Here is a 12,658-nt window from a genome sequence, read left to right on the forward strand (position 1 = left end):
ACTAAAACACTGCGGGCAGACACTGACACTGCTGTGCGTGCAGCGGCGGGGCTGCAGCGGGACACAGACTGCACGGGCACCCGCCAGACGTCACACGGAAGCACTTCTGTGAGGCGTCCAGGGAGTGCGACGTCTGTGTTTACTCTGCTCCGCCTCCTCTTCCTGGCATAATGAGTTCCCTCCCTGCAAAACCGCAGGCAGCGATGAGCATTACCGCAGGTAAATCGCGGCTATATCGGGGGTATACCGCACATCATTTGTTACCTGCGGTATACCCCCGGAATTTCACGATTACATTACTGTGAATGGAGTGAAATTCCGGGGGTATACCGCAGGTACCTGTGGAAAATAATGGACATGCTCATTTTCTCAAGAAAGTTTCTTGAGAAAATTTTCTCAAGAAATTTTCTTGAGAAAAATCCGCAGCGTGCGCACAGCTATTTTTTGTTCCCATAGGTTTTGCTGGGAAATGTCTGCAGAAAGATTTCTAATCTTTCTCAAGAAACTTCCGCGGCAAATCCGCGGGTAAATCCGCGGGTAAAACGGCCTAGTGCGCACATAGCCTAAGACAAGACACCAAGTGGGTCCTGATCATGCGCACATACTCTAACATATCCACAATCATTTTTTTTTTTTAAACTCGTTTTATTGAAGGTTAAGTAAATCATTATAGTAAAGGATAAATCAGCAATTTGTACAGTAAAAATACATGTAAATTGGTTAATAGTCAGAGTAATAAAGCAACAACAATCAAGTCAACGTCTATTACTTTCAGCATGGCCTTAGTACAGTAAACATTTCAAAGGTGTCAGCTCGCGAGTCATATCCGTCCTGGGGCAAAAAGACCATGTTAACAAGGAATGTGCAACCCAGGTTTCAGGGACCTCGTCATATCACTGATACGGGGTTTCATGGATTACATGTTTCTCCTTTCCTCTCACTGGAGCATTATCAATTATTACTGCGATAATAATGACTGTAGGTTATCAGTCAGGGAACCGGGTGATCCTCCGGTCAAAGGCGATCCCAACCATCTACCCCATATTTTGTCAAATTTATGTAAAGAACCTCTCGTCTTATATACAAATTGTTCTAACGGAATTATAGCATTTACCAATGCAATCCAAGAGGCTCTAGTTGGGGGATGAGTGCTCATCCAATTTAGTATAATGCCCTTCCGGGCCAAAAACAGGACCTTTTTTATTAATAGATTTTCATCTTGGGACCAGAAGTGTACATCTACCACCCCAAATAGACACAGGATTGGGCACATAGCAACCGCTTTTTGAAGTATGGTGGAAAGAGTCGTTACAACCTCACTCCAATAGGAGAGAATGACCCGGCAATCCCATATCATGTGCCAGAAATCAGCACCGTCTCTCCCGCATCTCGGACAACCCACCCCCACCAAATTATTCGTCTTTTTCATCTTTTTCAGTCTCTGGGGAGTGATATAACTCTGGTGTATTATATATAACTGAATCAGTCTATTATTAATTGCGGGAGAAACCAACGTGTGGGATTCGACAATGTCGTCCCATACTACATCATCAATTTCAGAGACCCTGGCACTCCACCTCTCCCGGAAAGAAAGAGGACTGTTCATGGCTTTGGCCCGAATAAGTGAGGAGTATAGTTTGGAAATAAGACCGCCAGGGCCCTGTGATCTAATAATTCCAATGACTGGGAAGGAAGAGAATCTAACCCCACAACCAAAGAACTGAGCCCGAAAGGCGTGCCTGATCTGAAGATACTGAAACCCATGAGATTCCGGCAGATCGAATTCCGTACGCAGTTGTGCAAAGGGACGGAGTTCACCATCCCGGACAAGTGATCCCAGGGAGACTATTCCGCGATTCCTCCATTCACCAAACCCCGGCAACCCACAAAAGTGTGGAAGGTCCAGGTTATCCCATAAGGGGGTCTCAGTTGGTATATCAATCCACAATCATTTTTAATGTTCACTTTAGAATTTTATTCTAATATTTTATTCTAATATTTTATTTATATCCATATACCATGCCCAAAGATATCTCAGTAGATTTCTATCACAACAGAAAGTCACTTTCTGCCATAATGGCTACTAAGTTTGGATAATATATGTAAAAATATGGCTGAAAATGATGTCAAAGAAACGTTGACCAGCATTGCATTATTCCCCATTATATATATATATATATATATATATATATATATATATATATATATATATATATATATATATCTAATATATAAAGCTGAATGTGTGTGTGTATGTGTGTGTGTATGTCCGGGATTGGCATCCGCACCGTCGCAGCTACAGCCACAAAATTTTGCACACTCACACTTCTGGACCCCGAGAGCGTCATAGGCTATGTTTCGAGGGGAAATTTTAACCCTGCTCTTTACAGTTATTCGCCAAAAAACCTGCCTCCATTAAAGCGAATGGAGCTCGGAGCCACAGTGCAGCCAGAACTTCAGAAGAATGCGCAGCCACGCCCTTATATGGAATGTTGGCATGTCACAATGCAGCCAGGGAAAGAGACAGACACAGACAGGGAATGAGGCAGACACAGACAGGGAATGAGGCAGACACAGACAGGGTAAGAAACAGACATAGATAGGGTAAGAGACAGACACAAAGAGACAGACAAAGAGACAGACACAGACAAAGAGACAGACAAAGACAAAGAGACAGACAGACAGGGAAAGAGACAGACAGGGAAAGTGACAGACAGGGAAAGTGACAGACAGGGAAAGTGACAGACAGGGAAAGTGACAGACAGGGAAAGTGACAGACAGGGAAAGTGACAGACAGGGAAAGAGATTGAGACAGACGGAGAAAGAGACAGGCGGAGAAAGAGACAGACAGGGAAAGAGACAGACAGACAAACAGATAGAGAGAGAGACAGAGAGATATATACAGAGGGGGAGACAGACAGAGAATGGGAGAGAAACAGAGACAGTTACTATCCCGGGCGTTAATACATTCTATTTATACATTCTATCCCGGGAATGTTAACACATTCTATTTTGTTAACAACAGTTATTGACCCGGGCGAAGCCAGGTAGTACAGCTAGTATATATATATCTAACTATATATATATATATATATTTATATATATTTATATATATATATATATATATATACTGCTCAAAAAAATAAAGGGAACACTTACACAAGGATTTTATAATCTGTTTGTATTTTGGTTTTCCTCTTAATTTTTTTAAGCTGTAAATATATATATTTATGTATATATACCATGCCCATAAGTATCTTAGTAGGTTTATACTACATCTCAAAGGCACTTTCTACCATGCTGTTGGATGTAGTAGATGTTATTTTTAAGGCCATGGCCATAGATTTAAGCCCCAACAAAGTCTAAGGGCGGCCTAATTAATCATGACTAAGGGCCAGTTCTCTGTTAGACCTGAAACGCGTAGACCCTTGTCTACACCCTGAGCTTTTTATCCACTGTATGTTTTTTATGGATTTTTCACAATAAAGCTTCAGAGTTTTTCCAAGATGGTTGCTGGCTTTTTCCACTTCTCTTGTTTTAAGGCTTTACCATATTCCATGATTTATATTTTTTTATCAGAGCCGCCATTGAATTAGCTGAATTTTTCAAATAGCAAATACCATTAAAGTAGTTGATCAGGGGACAAAATATTTTGCAAGAATGCCCATGTTGACACACTAGAAATGGCACAAATTATCTACTCAGCCAATCACTGGCGCAGGTGTATTACTACTGTGATTGGTTGGACGGGCATTTCTGGACATTTCCAGTGTGTTGAGAGCAGCAGTGGCCAAGTAGGTGCCAGGACTGGATCTGCCACGATCGATGAGAGTGACACATTCTTGTTCGCTCTTTCTTATTCTAGTTTAATCCCTTTAAAAATGATTGTCTCCATTGTATAAATATTTTTTTTGTGGCAGGTAGAATGCCAAATAATGTAGCCAGGTTCACTATTCCATCTTATTAGAACATGGAAAACTAATTTTTGCTTTTTTTGATTACTGATGTCAGAAATATACTGATGACAATTGATGCTATATTGATTCAATCTATTAAAGTGTAATCTGTAAATGAAGGTTGTTTTGCCATTGGACCATTTTCCAGTGTTGTTGTATTATTTCTAAAAATTAGATTTGATAAATATCCTCAAGAACATGTAGAGAAAGAATTGCTTGAATGTAACCTCCTGGGTCATTCATACAACCTTGAAAAAATGATCGTAGTATTCCCAGATCCCTGAACTATTTATAGCATTTCATTTTCAAAGATCAAATACTGCATCAAATACATTGACTTTTGTACTTTGATTTAATAAAAATAATACAATAATTGAATAAAATATTATTTCACTTTTTATATTGGCTAGTAAAATTTCCTTCCTTACAAACTTCCCTAAAATTCAATAAACATAGAAGTGAGAAACTCTAGAAACCTATTGGTTGAAAGTCTTCCTTTTTTATCGTAAAGAAAAGGTATCCATCTTAAGCGGGCTTTAAACGCAATGCCATCGCTAACGAGATGTCTTTGGGGTCACGGAATTCGTGACGCACATCCGGCCACGTTAGCAATGTCGTTGCGTGTGAAACGCACGAACGACCGTTAACAACCAAAAATACTCACCATATCGTTGATCGTTGTCTAGTCGTTGTAATCCCGATTATCGCTGCTGCAGGTACGATGTTGTTCGTCGTTCCTGCGGCAGCACACATCGCTATGTGTGACACTGCAGGAATGAGGAACATCACCGTACCTGCGTCCGCCCTCAATGAGGATGGAAGGAAGTGGGCGCGATGTTTTACCTGCTCATCTCCGCCCCTCCGCTTATATTGGGCGGCCGCTTAGTGACGCCGCTGTGACGCCGAACAACAGCGACGACTCTAGGCAGGTAAGTTCGTGTGACGGGTGTAAGCGATGTTGTGCGCCATGGGCAGCAATTTGCCTGTGACGCACAACCGACGGGGGCGGGTGCTTTCACCAGCGACATCGCTAGCGATGTCGCTGTGTGTAAAGCCCACTTCTCTAAATTTTAGACTGTGTTTATCAATCAAGTATCCCACAAAGCAACTTACAGGGAAGCATACTCCCCCGATTACATATAGTGAGCTCGAATTATGCTCAACTTGTATACTCTGCAAATACTTTTTTGCCACCATTTTTTGTTGGAGGTGGGGGCATTGGCGGTGCTTAGATAATTTACATTGATAACAGTTCATATGAAAATGCATCTTTCATGCTCATGGTAGTACCTATAGATACAATTTTTCTTTTAACCATTTTTGGAAACATTGGTTTGGAAATATATTTGTTCACTTATTATTTTTAACAAAAAGAAAGCTTGCAACACAGGAGAGTCAAGAGAAATGCAATATGTGGAACCTTGGTTTACGAGAACAATCCGTTCTGGATGTGTGCTTGTAAACTAAGTTACTTGTCTAACAAAGAAAAATTTCCCATAGGAAATAATTGAAACTCAGACAATTCGTTCCACAACTTGTGCAATGTCCCATCCTGGTCCCCTATTGAGCCATTCCACACATGCACAAACATGCACAAACACACACACACACACACACACACACACACACACGCATACACATATTATGCTCAGCTTACCCTCTGTTCCCTCGGCGGCCTCCTTGTTCTTGTAGTCCGCAGGTATGTGTATCCGGTAAACATCGCGACCGATGCCGGACCTTCTGCTGTCAGCACTTCAGCAGGAGATGTCATACGCAGGAGCCGCTTGCCTCTGATTGGCCAGCACACTGACGTCAAAGGCATGAGCCGCTTGCCTCTGATTGGTCAGCGCGCTGCCTTTGAGAAGCTCCTACATCATTGCGATGGTTACCGGATACACATACCCGTGGACTACAAGAACCAGTAGGCTGCCGAGGGAATGGAGGGTAAGGTGAGCACAATATATGTGTATGTGATTGTGTGTGTTTGTGGGGACTGCAAGAGCGGGGTCAAAGCGCGGTGAAAGTACGGAACTGGAAGTGTGTGCATATTTGCTCATACAGCAAAGCATTGCTCATAAACAGAGTTACAAATTTACAGCAAGCTTTGCTCGTATAGTGAAATACTCGCACACCAAGATACTCATAATCCGAGGTTCCACTGTATGTGGAATATGATATTCTCACAATTGTGACAGGGAAATATGGTGCACGACACACAACACAAAAGAGGGGGCACATGGGGGACACTTTAACAACATTGGGCCCTAGTGCTAGTGAAAGGGAAGGTGAACACCTTTTCCATTTTTCTGCCGCTGTACCCTGCACTCCTAGCCAGTCCCTATACAGGTTCCTCACCTGTCACCAAGTAGGAACCTAATAGGATTTGAAACTCTGAGTGACCCTACAATTGTCCTGGCTAGTGAGTAGACAGGTAAGGGATGTTAGCCCCGCCACTGCACTAAAACACTGCACAAGGGAAAGAAAGACAGAAAGAGAGAAACACATCAACATACTGCTGCAATCAGCACCAAGACTGCAGCCTACACAGCAATTTGCAGAGAGGGCTCCACTAGCTCTTTTCAACTCCAGGCCAAGCATCCAAATGAGAGTGAATAACCAGCACCCGCTACTGGGAGCAGAGGGTATATATAGGGACTGGGAGTGGTTCAAACTGGAAACACCCGGGAAGGTAATTAGAATGCTTGCTGGCAAGGAATACTGACATTAACCCTCTCCTCCGCAAAGGAAAGGAAGCTATATTTTACTACAGGGGAGACTGTTGTGAATACGTTTTCCAGTTTGGGGCTCCTCTCTAGTGGTCAGTGCTGTTGGTGCAGTTGATGTGTGGAATGAAAGCGACACACCTGCAGAGGACTGGCAATCAGGGTCAGATTGGGCTATTTAACTTAGTAACTTTCTCTTGTTACTTTCCGGTGGTCAATTGCTCCTGTGTGTTAAGGACATTCTGTAACCAGCTTTGCTCACTTCCAGAACTCCTCTCAGATAAGTGGTCTTTGTACCTCTGCTGTTTGTTTTCCACTTTCTTGTTGCTTTTTCTGTTTTAATACTAATGCATGATTCCTATTTTGTCTGTGTGGAGTTCGTGGTGGAATGGGATCTGTTGTGAATGTCAGTTATGTGTTTGCTGCTGTGAGGCTCCCTCTTGTGGCCAGGAATGATTTGGACAGAGACCAGGTGTGTTGAGCAATGGGCGTTTCCATTGCTAACTCTCTGCCTATTTAAACTCTGGTTTGCTAGCAGGCTATGCCGGATGTCAGTTGGTCTTTGTTCACCAGCCTGCTTCATCCTGCTCTAGACCACATCTACCACAGATAAGTGCTTGGTTCTTTCTTATGTGGTTTTGTTGTTTTTGCTCTTATCTGGGTTTGTCATTTGCTGTGGTTGTTTTCAGTTTATTTGCATGCAGGGATCTTCCCTCTCAGTTGCTTAGCTGGGAAGCTCCCTGCAGCTTTGTTTGGAGTATTGCTCCTATAAGTCCATGTGTTAGTTGCTTCTTGAATTTGTAATGGTTCCTGCTTTCTGTTCATTGGTATGACAAGAGCGCCTGGTATAGGACGGAGTTCAGATCTAGTGATCTGAGGGCCTTTTGTACTATCAGGTTTATGGATTTTTGCAGGGTTTTTCTCTGGCCACCATCAGTCCCTTTCCTATCCTGTCCTATTTAGTCAGTAGGGCCTCACCTTTTGCTAATCCTATCATCTATCTGTGTATTGTGTTTTCCTATATCACAGCAGTCTTTGAATGTGGGGAGCTTTATCTATTTTCTGAGGCAGAGAGTTATTCATCTTTCCTTCCTTTAGGATAGCTAGTTCTCCGGCTGGGTTCGCGGTGCACAGGATGTTAGTTCACCCCTCGGCTACTTCTAGTGTTGATGGTTAGTAAGGGGCGGCCAGATTAGTTGCCAGTGCTCTTGTCACCTTTTACCAATGATTTAGGCTATGTGCGCACGTTGCGTACAGTCACTGCAGAAATTTCTGCAGCGATCTGAAGTGCACACGTGCGCTTCCAATCGCTGCAGAAAATGTCCGTAGTGAAAAAAAAAAAGCCGATTCCATGCGCTCTGACTGCAGCTCCTCCCATAGACAGAGCAGGGGCTGCAGGCAAAACGCACGGAAGAAGTGATATGTCACTTCTTAGAACGCACGCTTCGGGCAGCAGCCGAAGCGCTGCACTCTAAGACGCCACGTGCGCACGGCTCCTTCATAATCTCCATAGACGCAGGACGCATGCAGTTACGCTGCGCTACAAAGCGCAGCGTAACTGCATGTAATTACGCAACGTGCGCACATAGCCTTATGGTGGTCCTCCATGGTTCCATATCATAACAGGGATCATTCCCTGCTGGGAGTGTCTGTATACTTAGCTCCATGATTCTGCAAGGTTTGTGTGTGTCATGCTTGGTATTAATTCAGTCCCTCATCTGTATTAGTGTTTTTGGATCCCAGTAACATCTGAGTGCTGGTACAGTGGGGGAGTTGTGTGACCTCAGGATTTTTCCATATCAGTAGTGCTTGTATATATTAGGGTTTTTATGGCTGCAGACAGTTGCTCTTTCCTATTCTTTCCTATAAAGATAGTTTGGGCCTCACCTTTGCTGAATCTGTCTTTTCTGCCTTTGTGTTGTATTTTTCTATATCACCGTAGCCTTTTGCATGTGGGGGGCTATCTATCTATCTTTGGGGACTACTCCGAGGCAGATTAGCTTTCTTATATTTCTATCTGTGAGATTATTTAGTTCTCCGGCTTTGTCGAGGCATCTAGGTCATCGTAGGGTCGCCCCACGGCTACTGTTAGTTGTTTGTCAGGATTAGGTCTGCAGTCCGTTAAGTTTCCAGCCACTCTGTCACCTTTTTGGGATTCCGCATTTTTTGATCCTCCTCGGTCCCTGAATCATAACAGGAGACCATGGCAATCGCTTTCAAGCCCTGAATCTGTTACAACTCTCAAATGCAAAGAGATAGCCGTGTGACAGATATGTGTTCTAATTTGTAATGTTTTTCTAGAAATTCTAGGAAATTAAAGAAATAAATACCGAAACCTCAGTAGCTTATACGTGTTACTCCAAAAAATTAGAATTTGAGAATTTTAATTAAATCCTTAGATAATAATTATAAAATTATTAATGATTGGTTTTATAATTAAGGAATCTAATCTCAAAAATGAGATAACACTTTGTGAGTTTATTTCTAAAACACATAGGAGTGGTAATATTTTTGGCATCTCTAAACATGCAGCGCTTGTTATATTTTAGATAAGTGATACTGATCTACGGTGGAGTTTGGTCGTCCATTGACTGTTAACCTCCAGTATATTCTGTCTGTGCTGAGCAGCAAAATCCGTTGGCCTCTGTCCCAGAACAGGATGAGAGCAATGCTGAACATTTGTTTTTGAAACAATTGGCTTATTTAGATGGGTATGACGCGTGTGAACCATGACGTCTGGCGCAGCGCGTTCACTGTTTACGTAAACATCTTATGTAGGGGGCAACAACACAATGAAAAATATGAATACACGTTATCTACGAAGCATAAAGTAGGCTTATTGTTAATTAGAATTGCTGTCGTGAATCATTTGAAATATGATGATCGTGTATGCGGATGTGTTGTTTTATACTAAAAGTGTGAGGATGAGACTTTATATCATTATCACTTAGCCGATTTTCCTATGGCACTTTCTTCGGTTTCTTTTTGAATATTTGACACTTTTAAAGGGAATCTGTCTGCAGGATTTCATACCCCAATCTAATTATATGTGCATGTAGCTCTTTCAATGACAAATCCAGCAACACCTTTATATTGCCGGTCTGTTCCGCCATTACTGAGTAATCTGCATTTGTATCAAATTTTGTCACTCCAGCTCTATTCCCTGCCCAGCACCACATCCTCCTTCCTCACTGACAGCCTCTATGCCCTGTGATTTCAAGAAAAGGAGTACAGTTAAAAAGGTGTAGGTGGCACTGGGTGGGGAATAGAGCTGGAGTGACAGATCTTCCATAACTATTTGCATATCAGTTCAAATGCTGATTTCTCAGTAATGAAGAAATGGACTGGCTACGTACATATATTGCTGAACTTATAGTTATAGAACTACAGGCGCATACAAATTGTTTGAGATGAGACAGATTCCTTGTACTTTATACATTTTTGTGAATTTTTTGGGTTCTTCAAGGAAAACACCATAATTTAATAAGGTAGCAAATTAAAAATACCAGGCTCTCTAAATGTTTGAGTTCACACTACTTGATATCTATCTACCCATATATCATCTGTAAAAGGAAATTAAAGAGACTGCTATACACAATAGATAGTCAGATGGTTTCTCAGAAATCACTAGATTAGGATTACTTTATTCTAACGTGTTTAGGGCCTTAAAGAGTACCAACCACCAGGATTTTTCAATATGAAGTAAAGGCAGTGTCATACAGACAGTAAAGTGCTGAATCCAGGCATAGCTGTTGTAGAAAGATCTGATGCTTGGTTGCAGAAAAATCTTTAATCAAATTTGCAGAAATGCACTGCACTTTGATTGACAGGTGCAACGGGGTGGGCCTGTGTGGTCGGGTCCTCGCTGTAAAGTCCTCCTCCAGCTTCCTCTGTTATGTGCTCCTTTTTCTTTATTTGAATGTCGCACCTCACCACCATTGCTGTTGTTGGCGGCGCATATGCATTGACACGGTGATTCTGTCTTTATTAAAATGGCACTGGAGTCCGCGAATGCGTGTACCGCAGTCTCCGGTACCATTTCATTAAATACACTGCATTGAATACTATGAGAGACATTGGCCCATGCACAGATTTTTTTTTTTACATCTGCGTACATGCCACTGCCACTCATAGGCGGGCTTTGCACACTACGACATCGCAGGTGCGATATCGGTGGGGTCAAATGAAAGTGACGCACATCCGGCGTCGCAGTCGATATCTGAGTGTGTAAATCCTTTTTGATACGATTAACGAGCGCAAAAGCGTCGTTATCATATCATCGGTGTAGGGTCCGACATTTCCATAATTTGGCAGCAGTGACAGGTACGATGTTGTTCCTCGTTCCTGCGGCAGCACACATCTCCTACCTGCGTCACCGCGTCTAACGCCGACTCTGCGGAAGGAAGGAGGGGGGCGGGATGTTTACGTCCCGCTCATCTCCGCCCTCCTGCTTCTATTGGCCGCCTGCCGTGTGTCATCGCTGTGACGCCGCATGACCCACCCCCTTAGGAAGGAGGCAGGTCGCCGGCCAGAGCGACATTGCAGGGCAGGTAAGTGTATGTGAAGCTGCCGTAGCGATAATGTTAGCTACGGCAGCTATCACAAGTTATCGCAGCTGCGACGGGGGCGGGGACTATCGCGCTCGGCATCGCAAGCATCGGCTAGCGATGTCGTAGTGTGCAAAGTGCCCCTAAGAGTTTAGCTTTAACCTTACATGCAGTTAACTTAGGTCTCAGAAGTAATGTGGCCTCATCAGAGGCAGACGTGTGCAGACTCACTATTATGTCGTTAATGAACTTTAAATCCACCATTTCCAATGAAAGATATTTGTTTTGTGTTTTTTTGTTCATTTTTTTCGCATTTTTTTATGTTCTGTAATGGTTTTTTGAGGTAAAAACTGATGAATATTTCTTTTTCTATCCTTTTTTTTGTCTTGCAGCAGTCAGACACAAGTGCAAGTTACCTGAGAGCTGCCAGAGCCGGTAACTTAGAAAAGGCTCTTGACTATTTGAAAAATGGTGTGGATATCAATGTCTGCAATCAGGTAAACAAATAAAAAAATGAATAATAATAATAATAAAACATTCTTATGTGTTACAGGCTTTCAACACTATTTAATGGTTGTGTTAGGCTATGTGCACACAGAGTCTTTTAGACACTGGCCCAAACGCTGAGTCTCAGGTGAAGCCACTTTTGGAAAATCCTGTTGCTTTTCTGGTAAATTTACCGTCTTTCTTGCGGTGGCTCCATCTGTTTTTTTCGTGGTATACTGTAAAGTATAGAGAGCTGAGGGCTTCCGAAGGATGAGCATGTCACTTTTTTTAACCACTTCAAGATTTCTGAATTCACATCTTCCGAGAAGACAAAAGAGGTCCACAATGTCGTTTTGACACTGCTGTGGATTATGTTCATTTTTATGGGCGCTTTTGTGGCCCTTTTTTCATGGGGATTTTGGGTAGAATCGTATGAAATAGACATTGTGTGCACATACCCTTATGGTGTAAAGTCTGAAAAATCAGCTTTTGATTAAAGTGTGGATCTATAAGATTGTTACCCCCCCACCCTACAATTTAAAAAACAAAGGCCCTGTAATTTATAGATCATTTGTTTCCCATCATTGTTTGGTGATCTTATATAATATTTCAAAGCAATCTCCTTGCCAAAAAGGTTTCTGCTAAACCCTTAATATTGGAATGTGGTGGTGTCTTATCTTATCAACCACTAGTAATGTTATCTTCTGGCATGTCTGTATGACAGATAACATATAACTCAGCCATAGACAGTAGAGGGCCCCTATGCAAGAAAAGTACATGGGCGTTTTGAAGTTCAAAAGCTGTCACTGTAGGCGTGACCGTTTATTAAGGTTGACAGGATGGGGGCCCCTACACTTACCCTCAAGCTAATGGGGTGCCCTAGGTTTACCCTTAACCCAGAATTACACTTAAAGGTAGCAACGTCTAAGCCCCCAGTCTCTCCCTA

The 12,658-nt window shown here is 42.5% G+C and overlaps 1 protein-coding gene across 30 annotated transcripts in view; it reads left to right on the forward strand.

The window, feature by feature from the left end:
• Nucleotides 1–12,658, forward strand: part of ANK3 (ankyrin 3) — a 1,059,766-nt gene that overhangs the window by 721,178 nt on the left and 325,930 nt on the right. For all 30 annotated transcript variants that reach the window (XM_075348673.1, XM_075348677.1, XM_075348666.1 and 27 more), the window contains one exon: nucleotides 11,619–11,723. In XM_075348673.1, the coding sequence (XP_075204788.1) occupies nucleotides 11,619–11,723 (105 nt within the window). The remainder of the gene's footprint in view (nucleotides 1–11,618; nucleotides 11,724–12,658) is intronic.

The sequence above is a fragment of the Anomaloglossus baeobatrachus genome, chromosome 5 (genome assembly GCF_048569485.1).
Source record: "Anomaloglossus baeobatrachus isolate aAnoBae1 chromosome 5, aAnoBae1.hap1, whole genome shotgun sequence".
Lineage (NCBI taxonomy): Eukaryota > Metazoa > Chordata > Amphibia > Anura > Aromobatidae > Anomaloglossus > Anomaloglossus baeobatrachus.